The sequence below is a fragment of the Lissotriton vulgaris genome, chromosome 10, assembly GCF_964263255.1.
Source record: "Lissotriton vulgaris chromosome 10, aLisVul1.2, whole genome shotgun sequence".
Taxonomy (NCBI): Eukaryota; Metazoa; Chordata; class Amphibia; order Caudata; family Salamandridae; genus Lissotriton; species Lissotriton vulgaris.
In genome coordinates, this window is record NC_141698.1 from 629,653,153 (window position 1) to 629,674,439 (window position 21,287).

Consider the following 21,287-nt stretch of genomic DNA (forward strand, 5'->3'; position numbering starts at 1 on the left):
GGAGCAAAGTTAAAGGGCCAAGAAAACTAATATTTTGAATTGCTTAATACATTTGTAATATGGACCAGCATTGCCATCTCTGGTTATGTGACCATTCTAAACCACTTGGCCTTTGGACTTGTGGTTTATGTTGTCACCACAACCCCTCATTGGCAGCGTTGGATCATATCATATTAGACAGTTACCAGTTATGTATTTTATATACAACTTGTTTATAATATATATAGTACATGTTTATTTGGGGCACTTAGTTTGAAAGTTGTTTTCTTTAAAGTGAAGCTGTCGGGGTTCACTGATAGGAATTTGAATGTTTAGATTTTGTTGACCTTTCATGAATAAATTCTTGATAACTCAATGGACTGTTCCAAGGGCCAGTGGATATATGCGATTTTGGCTGAAGCATTTACTGTATAATTATGGAATTAGCGGAATTGTCAGATAATTTGCCAATTTCTCCAAAAATGTTGTTTTTAGCGTTTTCAAATTTATCAAAATAATACTCGGAGAAGGTGCTGCATAATTTAGCCAACCTTGCTGCATAATTGTGTTCAGTGCTTCATAATCCGTGTAATCCTGACAGTGGTAAAGATCTTCAGTGTGTTTCAACCAGGTGGGAGGCACAACTGTTGCCTTGACTGAGTCCTTGACGTTCTCTATCCATATCTTGAGCGTGCTGGGGAGTATTAGGAGGTATTGATCTGATCTTTTCAGTCATTCTGATGATGAAATACATGTTTCATGGTTGACTCTAAAATAGTGGGTTTAATCTACTTCATTTTGTTAACCAAAAGCAGCCAAACATGTAAAAGAGAGAGAGAAAGTGTGTAAGAGGGGTTGTGAGGGGGGTGAAATAGAGTGTGTGTCAGAAACATTAAAAAAAAAACTAAAAAACATTAACGATTTCAAAACATGAACTCCCAGGAGAGCTAATTAATTAATCTGAAAGTACCCCATTGCTTGCTCAGCACAATGCATTAAAATAAATAGAGTAAAAATGCCGAGTATACTTCTTCCTTTTGGACTGAATAGAAACTCCTAGAGGTGTTTGGTTATGCTCTGTGCACTGCGGGCTCTGGATAGGAATTATTTTCTTTGAAATGTGGTAAGGTGTCGGCCCCATATGTGTTTAATGAAGTTAGTGACTTGTGGGCCGTTAGTTTGGTTAACCTCCCCTTCGTTCTGCAGAAGGTGCTGTGCGTCTCTCGAGGTTAATATTTGAAGTAAAAGTTAGAAAAGGAAATGTTCAACTTTCAAACTGCACCAAGTAAACAAGCTCTGTGTTTGATGGTCTGTTTTCTGTTTCTGCTCGGGCCGGTAAGAGCTCCTTTAATAACTTTTCAACAGAAATCCTGTTAATATTACATTTTCCAACACTTTGGGTTGCTTTTTTTGCGCTTTTAGAAAGGGTCAAAATCCTCTATTTATCCAGCTGGGCTGCTCGGTTTTAACTTGCACAACCGTGCGGTTTTTGCCAAGAATGTTTTTTCTTTTCTAAAACCTGCAAAAAGTTGAATGTTTTGCTTTTTGGAGTGTTTTTCTACCCTCTAGAATGTCTGCTGATGCCTGTTTTTCCCTGTTTTAATTTTAGGGAATTGAGAATGGCTTTTCAACGATGCTAGGGGTACAATGGGCAGTGCCACACTCCGCTACTTCTGCTACGGATGTCTCTTCACGTCGATGACATGGACTGTCCTTCTGTTTATCTACTTTAACTTCAGTGAGGAGAGCCAGGCTGCCAAGCATGTGCCCGTCAAGGGGCTCGAGCCCTACAAGACCTTCCCCAGGAAGATTTACCTGCGTTTCACCCGTGGCCCCATTCAAATATTGGACCACCAGAGAAAGACTCCGGTTCACGATCCACTTGGAAACCATGTAGGCGATCCCATGGAAGGAACAATTGAGATCTTTCCAGAAATGGGTAAGTGTTACTGTTACCGTACATGCATGCATGGTCCAATCATATGTAATGATGATCACCTGTGATTTTTTTGAAAATGGAGGTAGAGGAGGCTTCTGTCTAGGTAGTGTAATACTCAGAAAATAGACCATTTTAAGAACAACAAGAAAAAGACTGTAGAAGAGAGAAATGGAATTAAATTTAATGGCGGTTCATTGGAAGTGATGAGAATTGAATGAGTGTTAAGAGTCATCACCTAGAAGGACAGTTTTGTTTCCTGCAGTTTTGCACTGTACGTACTTGGGTCAGGAGCAATCGTGCCCTTGAGGATAGAACCAGCTCACTGTACACATTTTTTTTCCTTGCGCATAGGGAGAAAAAGGGATTTGCCCAGCATCCTAGAATGTCGAGCTGAGGCCAGCATATGAACCTGATTTCCCATTTTCCCAATTCCAATGTTGACAGTTCTAGCTGCTGGTCTAGTGGGTACATTGTTAGCTGTGGATATAGGTGGTCAGATTTCTCATCTCAGATTCCACCGTCAGCCAAAATATTGGGGAAGCCACTCTCTATTTTTCCTCTGCCTGCCAAAACTCAAAGCAATCAATATATATTTTTTAAAACATTTAAAAAAAAATTAAGGCTGGAACCAAAAATCAGTGAAAAAGAAAAGTATAACATGTAGGATAATAATTTTTTTTTAACGTCAATGCAACCTTAATATGTCCTTAATTAGTGTCATTTTTCAAGAGGGTGAAAGCAGTTCACCTTCCATGATGTTATGACAGTGCAAGGTAGCTAATTATGCTATGCTAAATGTTAAACAGTTGTGCGTTTTCATGCAGGTGTTGGGTTTTTGGTTGCAGTGTTTTGGTTGTGTGTGTTTAGTGTGCTTCTTGATATATTCTTTTGTAAGGTTTGTATTGGTTTGCGTTTCTCGTTCGTGTGTAATATTTGTCCACTTCTTGTTTTTTTTCTTTGTAAAACATTTGATCTTTATTTGCTTTCTTCATAATCTGTGTATGTATAAGAGGAGTGCAGTAGTAAACCTTGGTAAGCAGGAACCTTCATTCTGCCTTCCTCCTGGGAGTTCTGTAGGACCCAGAGGGGGTTGACTTCCAGAACACATTTATTAAATGGAACACGAGAAAATATGGTCACTCCTGGGGATCATGTGTGTTCTCCGACCATGGTTTGGGATATTATGTTATGTGTATTTGTAAAGGGCAAGGGTATCCTAGCACTGAGCAGGTGTGTGCACGCTTAGCCCTGCCTATGTTAAGTTAGTCGATTGAAAAGCCAGGTCTTCATCTTCTTGTGGAATTCAAGAAGAGAGGAGGGGGCTCTGATCTGGAACTGGAGGCAATTACTCTAAAGAGGTCGCAGGTATGAGTAACAAGATGCAGGCGGTGATGTGAGGAGACCAACATTGGCATAGTACATTTTCTTTGCAAATGGAACCACCAGTCACAATGATAGAAGGCAAGGTACACAGGCAAACAGTGCAACACAGGTCAGGCACATACACTAGCAAACAGTGCAGATATTTACAAAGTGATCTATTGCTCTGAGTGCTCCATGGATTCCCTCACAGGAGTACACTCGTTGTTCCGAAGCTTTTGGTCTTGCTAGTGTGGGATCCTTTTGTGAGGTGTGATGCGCGGAAATGAGGGTCCGAACGAGAAGGCGGCTGAGGCGGCAAGGTTAATAGTTACATTTTAAAAAACTGTTTGAGATTAACGATTGGGATGCAAGCTGGCGGTAATGTCTGCAAAGGTCAAATCAAGATTTCTAGTTTCACCTCGGCATCTTGGGGAAATGTTGCCTCATCCTGAGGAGCCAATACCAGTGAGATATGAGGCCCCACCAAAATCCAGAAGGGATGTGATGACCGGGTCTGGATCCCTAACCATCTTGTGGGTCGAGGAATGTGGGTGATTGCAATGTAAAGCAGACAGCGCCAGGCCTTCCGGTGAGGTGAAGAGCCACTTTACTGATCCTTTTCACAGCAGTGGTAATAGACTAGCTATTCATAAGAGACATATTGTGCGGGATGCACACTGAGAGTGCACTCTCTAAGTATCGCTGAAGTGGGTGAAGTACTTGTGGTTGGGATCGTATGGGTCTCAAACATTCAGTGTTAGCAACAACTCCAACTTCTCTGCCTCTTTCTGGCTGTCAAAGCAAATCCCTCAGTTTAGAGCTTTACTGTCATTTTGTCCTCCAGGGTGACTGGCAGCGATCCATCCAATCCCTTGAGGCACTTGCAGCTTCTATACAAAGGGAGTGTATCCACACTATTGCTCCATCCCCAGGTTTTGTGGTTTCCATGAAATTGTTCTGATGCTAGGTTGTGGGAGACATATAATTCCTTGCCTAAAAATGTGAAAGTCATCCCCGTTATGGGGTAGTTAAAATAGTCCCATGCCTGCAATTTTGTAAATTATGAATTCATTAACAAAAAGTACAAATCAGAATCTACATGAGATGAAGGTGGAATTCTTCTATTCCACACATTCTGTCAATAAAAATCACTTTTGGGATTCGAAAGAAGATTATCCTCTACAAATGTAACACTTTGTGTCTGATAGTATTAAGTTACAATACAATCGAAAATAAATCTGAACTGCTATCGTTCTCCCTTTTATTATGTCCGACTTATCAATGTGTTTTTCTGTGCCTTTCCCAGGGATTCTCTAAATCTCACAGGGTTCTCAAACCGGTCGATCACGGGATACCGGTAGCTCTCCAACAACCTGCCAGTGGATCGCGGCCCTATGACCACATTTGTACTCTGTCATTATGTTTATTTTTAGGCCTTGTTGACCTCTTATTCGTACTTGCCCGTTGTCACAGAAAGCAGCTGCCCCCATTTACTATTGAGCTTAGCTGGGGAGGGGTGGGGCGAAGCAAGTGACGTTGGTCGGCATGAGCAGTGTTAGGCTGCCCACAAGGAACCGCAACACCTGCCTTCTGCTGCCTGGCACCACGCTTTGATCCTGCACAACGTCTGTGGCAGGAGCAGCAGCCTTGGAGTCATGGTTTCTCTACAACTGCTTTTATTTTTAAATAAATAAAGTACATTGCAAGTTGTTCCTGGCTACAATCTGGTGCGAGGAACACCATTTTTAATTTCTTTTCATTCAATTTTAATTAAATGATAAGAGAAATGTAAAATAATTTCCTGGTTCTGGTTTGTTCCAAGGGACAACTTGCAAGAGGTACTTTATTTAAAAAAAAATCCATATAAAACACTGCTTTACTTTAATGAATTAATTGGAGATATTTAAAATGAAGTTTTAATTTTATGGCACAATGAACAGAAGGCTTAACACCTCACTTTAAATTGATCCCATTTGGAACAAGCATTTACAATGCAATAGGTCTAACATTTACGAGAGTTTGAGCTATTGGTATTGTAAATTACAATGCCTTTTATTTATGTGTTGTTCTTAAAACAGATAAACAAAAGGCATTGTCATTTATAATGCCAATAGCTTCATCTCTCGCAAATGCGAAACCTATTGCATTGCAAATTTGTTAGTGCTATAATTTTTTTTAAAAAGCAGGCTGGACAAAGCTATTTGAGAAAATAGTGCTCAAAGGCTGTAATTAAAGCCTATTGCGTAACAACACACATAACAGGGGTTTCACCATGGGAGGTTACAAAGGGAGACAAGGCGGTACTAAGGAGGGACTTCTTAGCCTATTGACCAATGAACAGCTACAGTTTACAGTGGACAATGACACAAGCAAATGAAAAATATGGGCGGATAGTGGCCGTAGCTTCAAGTCCCTACCTGAATTCAGAATGCCTCGCAGAGCGCATGCGCTGCCCAGGCTCAACCTAAAAAGTACCTCACCCCTTCTATATATTTCTGCGGCCAATGAGCAGGGAAAGCTGAGACGAACCAAGCTTAGGTGTATGACCCCCTTGCACGAGCACAGACTTGAAAATATTGCAAATAGTGACACAAAAGTCCTACACAAAATGTATCTTTTAAAAAGTCACAACTTTTTTTTCTCTAAAACACAGAAACGCTTTATCAGAGCATCAGATTTCATCACTGCATTGGGAGGCATTTTTAGTCATGAACTCCCACCGTCCCTCATGATAATGCTATATCAATGTACTAAAAGATAAGTTCTGTATCATACATGTGATATAGCGTATTACTACATGGAGCAACTTTATAGTCTGGAGATTGTTGTACAGTGCACAGTGCACACCCTGAACTCAAGCATTTTGATGGTGCCTTAATATGTGATAATAAAGAAAAAGAAGGCATGATGTGATAAAATCATTATATTGTAGCATTTATATAGAGCTTATTACCACTTTGTGGGGTCACTAAAGCACATGCCTACATGGTCAGCAAGCTACGCCATTTAGGTTGTGTGGTTGGAATGGTGTTGTCCTTGTTTTGTGATCTTATGTGGGAAGGGTTTCCATGTCATGCGTGATGACCACCAATGTGTGTTTACCGTGTTATGGAACATAGTTTGGTGGATGAAAAGTCATGAGAGACTGACTTGCAGTTTATGGTTTTCAGTATGCTGGTAGCTTTGCACAGCACTGCAGGTCCCAATAGTTTCTTATGATTGTAGTCTACTCAGCTGGTGACTGCAGAGGTCAGAATCACACAATTTGTTGAAGAGAGAAGCCGGGACAAAAGCCAGGTTTTCTGGTTTCATTTTGTGCATTGTAACTAAATAAGTAGCTCTTTCTCTGTATAGGTTCTTTCATCTATGAAACTAGGCATGGGGGGGGGGGGGGGAACTCTGGGAACAATTCACAAGTTGCTCAGCCTTTGGTAGCTCACAGTGATTTTTACTGATCAGAGTAGCTCTCACTACAGAAAGGTTGGAGACCACTGCTGCGTATATTATGTCCTATCTCTCTTACTGTTTCTGTCCAAGTGTACCTGGTTTCCATTTTACAAGCAGAAGACTGTCATTTTCAGAAGTCTCTGCTGACTATTCTGATGTTTTGTGCCTGTGAGATGGATAAAAACATAGCAGACTGTCCCATACCAATTATTTTCTGCAACTGCTGCATGTGTTCTTTGATAGCCACATCTCACGGGACAGGAGGAGGAACTCTGTCTCTGAAATGTTCTGCCTCTTGCTTTGCCTTCTTCGCTGTACCCTTCGTTCCCTTCAGATGCCCGGGCATTTATTACATTTCCAGTTCCTTTGGGCCTCTCTGCGTTTGGCAGCACCAGGGCTGAGCAGCCAGCCGTAGGCCTGGTCAGCTGCAGCAAGGCTCCCTTTCTGGCAAGATAGTGATGGGCAATGAAGGGTGTGATGAAGGAGTGGATCATGAAAGGGGATGGCTTTGTGTGACGTTAGGATGCTGACAGAATGGTTGTATGCTTAATACTGGGCGCTTAAAAGCGATTGCATACTCTTCTATCTATGTTTTGCCTCATGGTTTTAAACTGCAGCCATCATGATGATGATAGAATGTGTCTGCTGGGAGTGGAACTGCGTACAAGTCTGCCCTGAGATATGCTGGTCTCTGACTTTGGCTATGTATATCTCCAATCTGCCTCTTCGCTTACTCAATCAATCAATCAAGACATTTATAGAGCGCACTACTTACCCGGAGGGTCTCAAGGCGCTTGGGGGGGGGGGGGGGGGGGGGAGGGGGTACTGCTACTCCTCGAACAGTCAGGTCTTGAGCTTCTTCCTGAAGGAGAGGTGGTCTTGGGTCAGGCGCAGATCGGGAGGGAGGGAGTTCCAGGTCTTGGCGGCCAGGTAGGAGAAGGACCTTCCTCCTGTTGTCGTTCTTCGGATGCGGGGGACGGCGGCGAGGGCGTGACTGGCTGATCGGAGATGGCGTTTGGGAGCGTAGAAGTTGACGCGGTTGTTGAGGTAGCTCGGGCCTTGATCGTGTAGGGCTTTGTGTGCGTGGGTGAGGAGACGGAAGGTGATTCTTTTGTTGACGGGGAGCCAGTGCAGGTCTCTCAGATGTCCGGAAATGTGGCTGTGTCGTGGGATGCCGAGGATGAGTCTGGCTGAGGTGTTCTGGATCCGCTGGAGTCTCTTCTGGAGCTTGGCGGTGGTTCCGGCGTAGAGGGCGTTGCTGTAGTCCAGTCGGCTGGTGACGAGGGCCTGGGTGACTGTCTTCCTGGTCTCGGTGGGGATCCACCGGAAGATCTTCCGTAACATGCGCAGGATGTTGAAGCACGACGAGGAGACATCGTTGACTTGTCTGGTCATGGAGAGGGAGGAGTCCAGGATGACGCCCAGGTTCCGTGCGTGGTCTGTCGGTTTGGGTGCGGTGCCCAGGGCGGGGGGCCACCAGGAGTCGTCCCAGGCGGAGGGCGAGGAGCCCAGGATGAGGACCTCCGTCTTGTCTGAGTTCAGTTTCAGGCGGCTGGTCGTCATCCACTCGGCTACGTGTTTCATCCCTTCGTGAAGGTTGGCTCTGGCGGCGGCGGGGTCGTTGGTCAGGGAGAGGATCAGCTGGGTGTCGTCAGCGTAGGAGATGATGTTGAGGTTGTGCTGGCGTGCGATGGCTGCGAGGGGGGTCATGTAGACGTTGAAGAGGGTGGGGCTCAGCGAGGATCCTTGAGGGATGCCGCAGATGACTTCAGTGGCCTCTGACTTGTACGGTGGTAGTCGGACTCTGTGTTCTTCCGTCGAGGAAGGAGATGATCCACTTCAGTGCCCTCTCCTGGATTCCGACGTTGCTGAGGCGCTGCACTAGGGTGCGGTGGCATACAGTGTTTAAGGCCGCGGAGAGGTCTAGGAGGATGAGGGCCGCTGTTTCTCCGTTGTCCATCAGGGCTCGGATGTCATCGGTGGCCGCGATGAGGGCGGTCTCGGTGCTGTGGTTGGCTCGGAAGCCAGACTGTGAGGGGTCGAGGGATCCGTTCGTCTCGAGGAAGGCGGCCAGCTGCTTGTTGACGGTCTTCTCGATGACTTTGGCTGGAAACGGGAGAAGCGAGATGGGGCGGTAATTCTTGAGTTCGGTGGGGTCCGCTGTAGGTTTCTTGAGTAGGGCGCTGAGTTCGGCATGCTTCCAGCTCTCCGGGAAGGTGGCGGTGTCGAAGGAGGTGTTGATGATGTCCCGCAGGTGGGGTGCGATGACAGCGTCGGCCTTGTTGAAGACGTGGTGAGGGCAGGGGTCGGTTGGAGATCCGGAGTGGATGGAGTTCATCATGCGGATGGTGTCATCGGTGCTGATCGGAGTCCAGGCGCGGAGGGTGGTGGTGGGGGGCGGTGGTTGGGTCGTGGCGTTCGTCGGTTGAGTGCTGAAGCTGTTGTGTATGTCCGCGATCTTGCTGTGGAAGTAGGAGGCGAGGGAGTTGCAGAGGTCTTGCGATGGGGTGATGTTGTTGTTGCCGGCGTTGGGGTTGGAGAGCTCTTTCACGATGTTGAAGAGTTCCTTGCAGTTGTGTGCGTTGTTGTCCAGCCGGTACTTGAATGCAGTTTTCTTGGTGGCGCGGATCAGTTGGTGGTGCTTCCGGGTGGCAAGCTTGAGGGTGGTCATGTTGTCCGGTGTTGGTTCCCTTCTCCAGGCTTTCTCGAGGGCTCGGCAGTTCTTCTTGGAGCTCTTGAGTTCGTCGGTGAACCATGGGGCCTTCTTGCTGCCGGGTCTGCTGGGCGGGGTCCTTACTGCCTCCTTCTCTGGCACAAGGGAATATCCGTAATTATGGCAACACATTCATCTTTATATTCTTGGTAGGTCAGGTGGAGTGGGCAATAAAGGTTCTTAGGAGGAAATGATGAGATAAAGAAAAGATTGTTCTTGAGTACTCTCCTGAAGGTCAAGAGTGAAGGGTTCAGTCATGGGTGGAGGAGGAAATTGTTCTGCGCAATGGTTGTCAAGTGAAAAAAACAGAGTATTCGTGGCTCGTGGGATCTATATGAACATCGGGTTTAAGCTGTAAGGGTTGTGTGTACCATCACAGAAGGCTTGTTTTCTAATAATCTAGTCCACTAGTGGTGAATGACCTTGTAAACTTGGCATAGAAACTTAAATTGGATGGAAAACCAGTCTGTCTGTGGATAGGATAACTACTGCCTGTTGGTTGTTTTTGCATCCTTTCAACATGCAACTCTCATTGAAAATGTCTCACTTTAACACATTTCTCTTTTCTAGGTATGATTTTTAATGAACACGACCAGGAGGTGAGAGATTTAGGCTATCAGAAGCATGCCTTCAATATGCTGATCAGTAACCGGTTGGGCTATCATAGAGATGTGCCAGACACCAGGGACCCAAAGTATGTCCTTCATTTCATCTGTGGAAGTTAGTTTATCTTGCATTGGTTGTTTTGTTTGTTATTTACTGTCATAGTAGGATGTTCTCTCAAATTCATTCCCATCTTCGGTCCCTCAACATGGTTGTTGTTTTGTGATGCAAATGTCCAAACCCTTGACAGCTTGCATGAAGGGTATCTTCTAATATTTGAATCTGCTTTTTGCCACATAAAGCGCAGGAACTGTTTTATAGTCCAAAAGAATTTAAAAATTAATTAGACAAGACATTTATTACATTCAAATAGCATTTTCACTTTTAAGCTTGCATATTAAAATTGACTTTAAAAATCTCCTACCCTTTTTATATGGTATAGTGGCATCTAGCACGAGTAGGTTAAAATGTATTGTTATCTATATGCAGAGTCCAATTTCAGTTCTTCAGGTATTGCATGCATCGTTCAGGCATTGCATGCATCATGTTTTTCACCTGCTTTTAATGAGTAAATTATGATACGTGTGTAGGAGCAAGTAGGGCAAACCAATATTCTTGGGTGCAAAGTTTCCTCCCTGTGATTTAGTGCTATGCTTCTCATTTATTTGAGATCTCTCCTAAGAAGGTCTACGAATGACATCTAAAACCTGTATTTGAAAGTTTACTATTCTGTGCTTTATTCTTGTTAGTTTTCAGTAATTTATTTTATGTAACATAGCTAATAAAAGATGTATTCTTGTAAGTATCCCTTTAATTAACATATCATGTGATTCATAACTTTCCACATTACCATAATAATTTTTTCTCTTTCAATATGTGCGATAGCAATTTAATTAAACGTGTGTATTAATTCAGTACCACATTATTTGTATCAACTACATACTTACTCAACTTCATAATGCTTCAGTTCCTTCTTCAGGAGTTAACCTGTGTTATTGTTCAGTTTTCCATAATAAGTGAGGTATCTCTCACAAAAGTGCCCTGAAATCATGTGTGGCTCAGTTAGCCCATGCCAAAGATTCATTTAAACTTTCTCAATATTTAGAGTAAATTTCTTTGGCAAAGATAACAATACAGTTGATGTTATTTAGCAAAATACTTTCAAGTAACCATGTGTGTAATTTTTGTAACTTAATGCTTTGTGTGACTAATCTATCTGATAGAGACTTTTAGCCGCAGATTCCCTACCTTCGAGTTATACCCAGGCATCAGACTGGATCCAGAAATTTTTCTTGAGCAGTACTCCTACTTGCCGGTAGGTGTCGTCGTTCTGCTCCGCATGCCGTTGTCCAACTTGGAAGTGACGTGCATGGAACCTATATACGCATCACCTCAGTGTGCTGACGTTAGTTCTTCTTTTTCTGCGCCAGTCAGCACAGATCCGACTTCCCTTTTTCAATGTTATGTCAAATTGTTTTGAGGTTTTTTCCTCCTGTTGTGGTAGGAAATGTCAACCAAGAGGCTGGCTTCAAGCCCTGCAGTGCATGTCACTGTTCGATGGCAGTGACAAACCTGCATCTTGTGTGCCTCTGGTGCCTCGAGGGCAAACACGAGTCAAAGGCCTGCTCCAATTGCCCTGACATGCCATGCACCCGAAGGCCTTGAGGGAGCGATCCGTCAAGCTCCTGGTGGGTCGACAAGAGACGCCGCGATGATCTAGAGCCTAGTTGAGAGGAAGGCCTCAGGCGCGGTCATGGAGTTCAAGAAACTTGTCGCTCTCTAAGTCGCTAGGTCATTGAGGTAAGTTCCGCAACATAAGAAGAAGTCTTTGAAGCGTGCCTCTGCATCATCTTGTCCGTAGGCCGAGAAGACGAGGGATCGGCACTTGAGGCCTTGCTCTGAGGTTGAGCCAGTGCCTGCTCTGCACCTCCTCGAGTTTCCAGGAGCCTAGCGACCCTCTCTGAGTTAAGAGTTTTATGATGCTAAGCACCTCATATGTGGGCGTCCCGTTACTTCGAGTCCCAGAGGTTCAGGAGAGGCCCCTTCTAGATCCAAGCCGGCAGCTTGGCGCCAGTCGGGCCCCAGGGATCTACAAATGAACCTGGATCGGCACTGGTCATGACATGTCGACCTTCCTCGGTGCCAGTCCTGAGGCCAATGCTCCTGTTGCCCCTCGTCGGCACCATCCCCAACTCCGACACAGATCCTGTGCCCTATTCCTAAGGGCTAGGACCTGGGGAGGAAGGGGAGGGGTCACTGGACGCTGAGGAATACCAGCCTTATGACTCCTTGGACTGGTGAGAGGATATGGGTGAAGCCAGTGGACTGGATACTTCTCCAGATGCTGGCATGCTTTTTCCCCCTACCATGGCTATGGAGGAGGGAGCTATATTCGCCATGGTGGTGTGGAGGGCAGCTGAGATCCTGGACCTAGCTTGTCCTCAGTGACAGTCAAGACTTATGTCTTGATGGGAGTGCTTCAACCAGGAGTGTGCCCTATAGAAACGCTTATCTCATTAAAAAGGAGCACTTACTGATGTCTTGCTCCTGTGAACAGATCAATTGCCCGCCACCCTGCTCTGGGGACTCCAAATTTCTCATGGAACACCCTACTCTGGTGAGCTTGATGGTCCAAATCTCACTTAACACGTAAATCTGGTGCATTAATAATAATAAATAATAATAAAACATTTATTAAGCGCCTGGCTGCACAAAACTGTGTATCCCCGCGCTAACTGCTAATACATAATAGATCCAGAGGAGAAATGTCGTGGAGCTCAGCTGGAGACTTACTTTCTAGGAAACAGGTGAGTTTTTAATTTTGCACTGAATCTCTTTTCGGAAGGCTCCATCCGCAAATGGAGCGGAAGTGCGTTCCAGTGTTTTATGGCCAAGTATCGGAAGGATTTTCCTCCCATTTTGGCTCTTGTGATACGGGGAATTTTGAATAGCATCATACCTGACGATCTTAGATCTCTCGTCGGGCGGTGAATGGTGATAAGACTTTTCAGGTAGTCGGGGCCTCTATTCTGGGCGATACGGTGGGCATAACAGAGAGTTTTAAATTTAATTCTTTCTTTAATTGGGAGCCAGTGGAGTTTGGATAAAGCGGCTTTGGTAGAAGTTTTTCTCGGTAGACCAAGCACCAAACGGGCAGCTGTGTTCTGAACACATTGTAGTTGGTGCCGACCCTTCTGGCTAAGGCCTAACAGGAGGGCATTACCATAGTCCAGATGAGGTGTTATTAAAGCATGGACTATGGTTTTCCTGGCTTCGGTGGGAAGAAGGTCAAGTACCTTACGAAGAACTTTTAATATGCCAAAGCATTTGCCTGTCACTTTATTTACATATGTTTTACCAGAGAGGTCAGAATCCAGCATGACGCCTAGATTTCTCACCGTCTCCACGGGAGTAGGCAGCTCACCCAATTCACTGGGCCACCATGCATAAGACCATGCAGAGACATCTCTTCCCACTACCAGAACCTCTGTCTTGTCTCCATTCAGACGGAGACAGTTGTTGTTCATCCAGGTAGCTATCGCTGACATGCAGTTCGAGAAATTGGTGGCAAGTTCTCTACTCTCTGGAGTCAGTTTAAACACCAACTGGGTGTCGTCAGCGTAGCTGACAATGCCCACCCCAAACTCCTCTGCAATGTGTGCCAGGGGCTCCATATAGATGTTGAATAATGTAGGGCTCAAACTGGAGCCCTGTGGAACCCCATGGCTCACACTGCGAGGCGATGATCTGAAGGGTGGGCAATGTAGTTAGAATGTTCTGTCAGTCAGGAAGGATTGAAACCAGGCAAGAGCTGAGCCCTTTACTCCCATGTCCGAGAGACGAGACAGCAGCGTTGAGTGCAGCACGGTGTCAAACGCTGCACTGAGGTCCAATAGGACCAACGCTGCCGTCTCTCCCTCATCCACCATCTTCCGAATACATTCAGTCGAGTATAGGACTGCCGATTCAGTTGAGTAGCCTGATCTAAATCCTGACTGGGAGGGATGGAGGAGGACTTCTTTCGCCAGAAACTCCATTAGTTGTTTATTTGTCACCTTTTCTATAATTTTGGCACAGAACGGGAGAAGTGAGATTGGTCTTAAATTTTGAAATTGGGAAATTGGAATGTTCGGTTTCTTTTTTTAAAGGTATTACTTGAGCAGATTTCCAGCTTTTCGGGATGTGGCATTCCTGGAACGATAAGGTTATCATGTTACTGATGTGATCTATTACTTACATTGTTCCGGAGGGCAGGCATCGAAGGGGGAGCCAGAGTGTTTTCCATTAATGATTTTCATTAGGTCCTGTTCATTCGGGGTTGTGAACCTGGTGAATAGGGATTTGTGCATTAGGGAGTTTTGATTATCTACATTACTATTAGCTATGTTAGTACTGCTAGTAAAAGTGGCATGAATGTTTTCTACTTTTTCTACAAAGAAATCAGCTATCTGATCACATATCTCTGCGGAGTAAGTATCTTTAGTATCCAGACATGTGGGAATAGTGATTTCTCTATAGATACAAAACAACTCTTTCGTAGGGTTTTTGGCTTCCTCAATTCTGCTTTTGTAGTAATGACTTTTTTCTGTTCTTACCAATTTCTGGTATTTTTTCAATTCGGTTCTGTAGCTTTCTTTAAGTTCCGGAGTATAATTTTTCCTCCATTTACGCTCTATAGATTTGTATAAGGCTTTTGCAGTTTTGAGTTTCTCTGAAAACCAAGGGGCGGTTTTAGATTGTCTGGCTGGAGGTTTGGTGGTCCAGGGAGCAATTTTATCTAAAGCTTTTACTAACCAAAGTTCATAGTTATCCCATACCTCTTGCAGGGAGTTCCCTGTTAAAGGGGGCTGTTCGGCTAGCATGCTTTTAAAGAGTTCAGGGGTGAATTTTTTAAAATTCCGGCGTTTGTAAGGCGGATGCTTAGTGAGTATGTTTTTAGTGAGTTTTCTAGTTATCTCAAACGGCACCTTACTGTGGTCAGACCAAATTAATGGAATTGGGGGAGAGGTTTTAATGCCATCCCAATTTGCAAAAATAGGGTCTAGCAGATGTCCCTGTTGATGGGTGGGAGTTGTAGAAAGAAGTTTCATGTCTACAGATTTGAGTGCGCTCGCTAGAAGTTGTGCTTCACTGGAATTTATATCTTCTAGATGAAGATTGAGGTCTCCTAAGATGATAACATTTTTATGTCTGATGGCAAGCTAAGTGGCTGTTTCAATAAGTTGGGTGCAAAAAGGTACCGCAGTTCCAGGGGGTCTGTAAATAAGTAGACCAGTGATCGTAGTTGTAGGGTCTAATTTTATTGTGAACATACCACACTCACTATTGATTATTGTTGATTTAGTTAGAGTGCATTCTAGTTCTGCCTTACAGATGATTGCTAGCCCTCCCCCACGTTGCTTTTGTCTGTCAATTCTCAGAAGACTGTAGTTGGAGGGTATGGCTTCTAGGATATCTGGGGAAGATGCTTCTTCTAGCCATGTTTCCGTGAGAAACATTGGGTCCAGATCTCTATTTAGCAATAGGTTGTGGATTTCTATTTTATGTTTTGTCATGGACCTACAGTTTAGTAATATCATATTCAGATTAGTGGTCTTTCCTGGATTTTTGGTTAGCGTAGGAATTGGCTGGTTACATATATTACAAAACGAGGGTATGAATTCTGGGTCTATTGTGTGGAAGCAGGATTGAAACGGAATCTTACCAAGCATCAAGAGGTCTGATTTCGAGTAATGAATGTAAAGGCTAGCGCTTCTTAAGGCTGCCGGAATTGTAGGGGGGATGGGTCCATGGAGTCCAGCCCCGCGCCCCGGTCGTTCGCGGACGGGCGCAGACGGGCTGGACTCTGGCTTGACTCCGGCGCGCGATCGGCGCGCCCGCAATGCGCGTCCGCTGCGCGGAGCCATTGACGTATGTTTTTATGCCGTCGTCCGAGCGACGTGCACTGCGAGCCCTCACCAAGATGGCCGCTACCCTATCCCAGTCAGTCCCCGCAGATGACGGCCCGTAATTCGGCCACACCCACAAGGGGAAGGCAAGTAGTCTGCCCGTTATCGAGGGATGCGGGTAAAATCGATAAATGCAAACACCCTTGCCTTGTCTCTCGCTTCAACAAAGTTTAGTGGCAGTGCCTACAAAAGCGTTCTTGCCTCTATGTCGATTCGCGCGCAATCAGCCCAAGTGCCAGGGGAGGGGGGAAAGGACACACGGGGAAGAATTCAGCAATAGTTAAAATTCAAACAAAGTTTTTTTTAAAAGTAGCCTCCCGGCTCAAGCCTCAGGAGTGAAATGCAGAGCAGTAGAATTGCTCACGTGCTTTCCCTGTTTTTATGCCGTCGTACGAGCGACGTGCACTGCGAGCCCTCACAAAGATGGCCGCTACCCTATCCCAGTCTGTCCCCGCAGATGACGGCCCGTAATTCGGCCACACCCACAAGGGAAAGGCAAGTAGTCTGCCCGTTATCGAAGGATGCGGGTAAAATCGATAAATGCAAACACCCTTGCCTTGTCTGTCGCTTCAACACAGTTTAGTGGCAGTGACTACAAAAGCGTTCTTGCCTCTGTCGATTCATGCGCAATCAGCCTAAGTGCCAGGGGAGGGGGGAAAGGACACACAGGTAAGAATTCAGCAATAGTTAAAATTCAAACAAAGTTTTTTAAAAAGGTAGCCTCCCGGCTCAAGCCTCAGGAGTGAAATGCAGAGCATTCCCAACTGCACCACCGTTTCAGGATTCCTAGCGGTGGGACAATTTGGGCAAGAAAGTTCCAGTGGGAGCAGCATCAGGGGAATCTCTTCGACATGGTTCCAGACCTCTAAGGGAACTGCAAAGGACTTGCAGAGGTGGGCTCCGAACTGCGATTGGGTCAGCTGCAGAACCCTCTCCCTTCCCCAACCAGATCTGACAGTAGTGACATATGCGTCACTCTTGGGATGGGGCGGCCATCTGGGAGAGGTGATTAAAGGACTCATCTCTGCGAAATCCGGACTTCACATTTACCTGTTGGAGCTCTGAGCAAGCAGATTGGCATTGGAAGCCTTTCTACCCTCCCTTAAGAGAAGGCTAGTGCAAGTGTTCATGGACAAATCCAGTGCCATGTGGTACTGAATCAAACCGAGTAGGGTGGGATTGTGGACCCTTTGTCCGGCCCTGCGTCTCTGGACATAGCTGGAACAGCAGGGCATATCCCTGGTGGTTCAACCTCTGGCAGAATCTCTGAATGCCAGAGAGGTCAAACTCAGACACAGATGTGTAGCGGATCACGAATGGCGACTCCACTCGGGGGTGGTGTAAGGTCTGTTTCAGCAGCGGGAAGGGCCTTGGTTAGCTCTGTTAGCCACCGACAAGAACACGGAATGGCAGTAGTTCTGCGCGCTGGAGATTCAAAATTGGCCCCCACACTGCAACACTTTTCATCTTGAGTGGAGCTCAGGCCCTCCTGTCTGCCTTTCCGCCCATACCACTCCGCCCCAGAGTTCTCAAGAAGTTCAATACGACCAGGCCAAAGTCATCCTTGTGACTCTGGACTGGGCACAGAGAGTCTGCTATCCTGAGCTGTTGTGCATGCTCATCAGTCCTCCGATCAGGCTGCCCCTTTGGGAGAATTTTCTGTTACAGCCACCCGACCCGCTCCATGCTTCACCTTCTTGCGTGTAGATTGAGCGGCGACAGTTCACAGCTTTCGACCTCCATCCAGAAGTCTGTAACGTTATCTTGGCAGCTAGTCGTCCCTCCACCATGACAGTTTAAGCTTGCTGTTGGGGAAAATTTGTGGCATGGTGTACAAAAGGAAGACAAATCAATCCCCTTTCTGCTTCTCTTTCTCAGGTTCTGCTTCTCATTTTCCTTGCCAGGCAGGGCTCTACTCTGGGCACTCTGGAGTGCTATCTCTCCACCGTTGCAACTTTTCTGCGGTTCCCGACCAGCCATCTCTCTTCAAATCCCCTATTGTAAATAGGTTTCTGTAAGGTTTACAACATTTGTTTCCTCCTTCTCCCTTTATTATGCCCCAACAGGACCTTAATCTCATCCTCACTTTACTTATGTGCTATCCCTTTGAACCTCTGCACATTTGTCCACTCAGGCTCCTCATAATCAAGACTGCCTTTCTCATTACTATAACATCTACGTGGAGGGTCAATGCGCTTCAGGCTTTGACATCCAAGCCCCTTTATCTGAACATCTACCCTGACACACTGGTGCTTCGTGCAGGAGCTTCCTTTCTATCGAAAGTGGTCACTCCATTTCACGTAGGCCAATACATCACTCTGCCTACTTTTTTATGCTCCACTACATCCATCCAAAGAAGAGGAGCAACTTCACTGTCTAGACCCAAAAAGAGCATTGTTGTTCTACCTTGATCGTACGTGAGAGTTCCAGGTGGATGACCAACTCTTTGCGGGGTGTGACGGAGTAAAGAAAGGATGGGCCGAACAGAAGAGGAGCATCTCACAATGGATTGTGCTCTGTATCAAATTCAGCTTTTTGAGGTCAGGCATTTTGTTTTTTCTTATGACTGAATTTTGAAGGTAGGCTCCCCACAGTCCGCTGTAGACCTCCTCCAGATGACTGCGAACCTCCTGAGATCCCTTGAGGTGACTATCAATGTGCCGTAGGCTCCCTTTCATTGGTGCCATTCCGGGAACAAAGCAATGTCGAGCATTCCCGCACCCACAACGAGTCTAGGACATTGAGACTCTGACCCAGATGTTCCAGTCTCGATCCTAGGTCTGGGTGAGAGTGGCCTCTTGGCATCCTGTACACTGCTCCTGGACTATGCCAGGTGGTATATGCAGGCTCTGCAGTGTAACCTGAATTCTCAGTGGGCCGAGCATCAGGGGTACCCGTTGGATTTCATCCAGGTTTCGGAGTAGACTGCAAAAGACATGCAGTGATGACTCAGCAGCAACTGGACCGGTGGCAGAGCCCGCTTCCTGACCCACCCAGAGCTCATAGTGGTGACAGGCTCCTGCTACTGAGATGGGGAGGGCATCTTTAAGAGGTGGAGTTGGAGGACATTGGGCTGAGGTGGGGACTTGTCTCCACACCAAGCTGTTGGAGTTGTGGGCCATTCATCAGGCATGGACAGCCTTCCTACTGTCCATCAAACGGAGTGTTACAAGTCCTTGGTTCTAGACCACAAGTCTGCAAGGGTTGGGTTTCTAATCCATTTTTGTAAGGACTTATTTCAGTGCGCCATCACTGAGGAATGAAGTCCAGTTGAACGGCAGCCCCACTCAACCCACTTAGCATTCCTGCAAGGATGGTGTTTGTTTTTTGTAGGTTACCAATAGTCATAGGATGTAATTAAAACATGACTTGTGCTTTTTTCTAGCAGCAAGAATAAGTTAGTAGTTCCAACATGTTTTAGAATTCCCCTAGCATCCTTCCCCCCCCTAATGCTACTTCTGTGTGCTACTCTGAGACCATTTAATGGCTAACTTCGAGTGGCCCTTTGCACTGCATACCTGGTTACAGGGATCAGTGTCAGACTTCAGCCAGGGAAGAAAATATGCCCTCAGAAGGAAAGCATACTAACATCTGGTCTCAGTTTCTCTCCTTACTGAATCATCGCTAGGCATAAGAGTACATGTTCTGGCAGTCTGGCGGGACCGCACCTGATAACCTAGTGCAAAGGAGTCTCCTCCTCGGTGAAGTACCGAAAAATATTTACCACCTCCCAATTAGAGTTATATTCACAACCTATCCCATTACCAATAATCAGTCGGTTGGCAGTGAAGAAGATCCAATCGTTTATTATAAAAACAAACTCTGCCAGAGGAGCTCCTTGCGACCTAACCCCACGAGGTCCACCAAGAAGACTGCTGGCACATTATCAGAACATCACATATATACAGTTACATTCTCAAAACCGTTACCCTAGATGGAAAAATACAAGTTGGTACAGTTTAGTGCAGAGGGAAAGACCATATATGGGAGACAAAGCGCTCTTGGTTTAGCTCATCCTAGATTAGCAAGGTCGTATGGGTGACTCCCTTCTGCTAACTCAGAGAGAGTCTGCCCGCACCCCTCCCGGAATGTGCCGATCGGGCCTCCTCCTGCTACCTATAACCTTGACAGGCCTAACGAGCTGAGACAGAAGTATTGCAACAGTTGGGCTATTTCTCAGGGGAACGACTTCGGTGTAATAATTGAATAAGGTCTGCTAATGTAGGGCTTCGAGCAAGGCCACAAAATGGCGTCGGTCAAGTCAAGCAAGTGTAAAACGTGCAAAGCAGTGTATGTTAGAACCCTAAGTTACTGCAATTCGGGTGCATGCTATTGTTTGCGTACTTTGCGGTAAGTAACCTAGATACATCATGCTAATTCTAAATAATCGATTATATGCTTTACATAACAGGAAATCAATTCCGGTTCCTCATCGGTGATCAATTGCTGGGATTCTTCAACCATTGACTTTTGGCTTGCATCGCAAAATCGTTTGATTTCCCAAAATTTGAGATGCAACCAGGATGAACCAGCAGGATGAAAATTATCGAACTCCAACTACATGTTTTCGTTCCATATCTACTGAGATGTAGATATCCAGGTGTTGATACCAGATTTGTGTCACCTGATGTGATATCATATCAGTATTTAGATTAAATTGATGCTGTCACATGTTCTGCAAAAGATAATGGCATGCTGGCTGTGAACTCAAGGCAGACACACTAACTTAATCTTTAATAATGGAGTCTGACTTGGGGGTTCACAGCAGGAAGCTGGTTCAATTCATCACAGACAACACCACTGCTATGTGGTACAGGTAAGATTGCGTGGGGTCCTGAGTCCTGTGCTAGGAGGCCATTCCTTACTGGAGCTGGCTAGAGCATTAGGGCATTTCACTGGTTATGAACCAGCTGGAGGAATCTTCGAACATCAGATCGGACAAACTCAGCTGGTGGTGCCAGGCAGATCATGAATTGTGAGTACACCACTGGATGGCACAGGACATCTTCAAACAATGGGGAGAAGCCTGGCTAAATCCGTTTGCCACCGCCAAGAACGCGAAGTATGAAAACTTTTGCGTGCTGAGGTTTCCTAGAAGTCTCTCTAGGAGATGTGTTCCCGATAGAGTGGAACACTGCATTCTTTTTAGAATTTTTTTTAAAACTTTTTTTTAAACTTTTATTGTACAGTTCAATAAAATTACAAGCACGGGCCAACAACCGCAGGGGCCGGCCGCAACACAAGAATAAGACCCACTATATTATCAAATGACACAGCTCTTCAGCCGACAGCCCTG

General features: G+C 45.6%; 1 protein-coding gene across 1 annotated transcript in view; it reads left to right on the forward strand.

Moving 5' to 3' along the window:
• GALNT11 (polypeptide N-acetylgalactosaminyltransferase 11) overlaps window positions 1-21,287 on the forward strand; it is a 305,478-nt gene that overhangs the window by 119,455 nt on the left and 164,736 nt on the right. Inside the window, exons 2-3 of the mRNA XM_086941470.1 lie at window positions 1,589-1,918; window positions 10,011-10,134. Coding sequence (XP_086797596.1) covers window positions 1,627-1,918; window positions 10,011-10,134 — 416 coding nt within the window. The 5' untranslated portion in view covers window positions 1,589-1,626. The remainder of the gene's footprint in view (window positions 1-1,588; window positions 1,919-10,010; window positions 10,135-21,287) is intronic.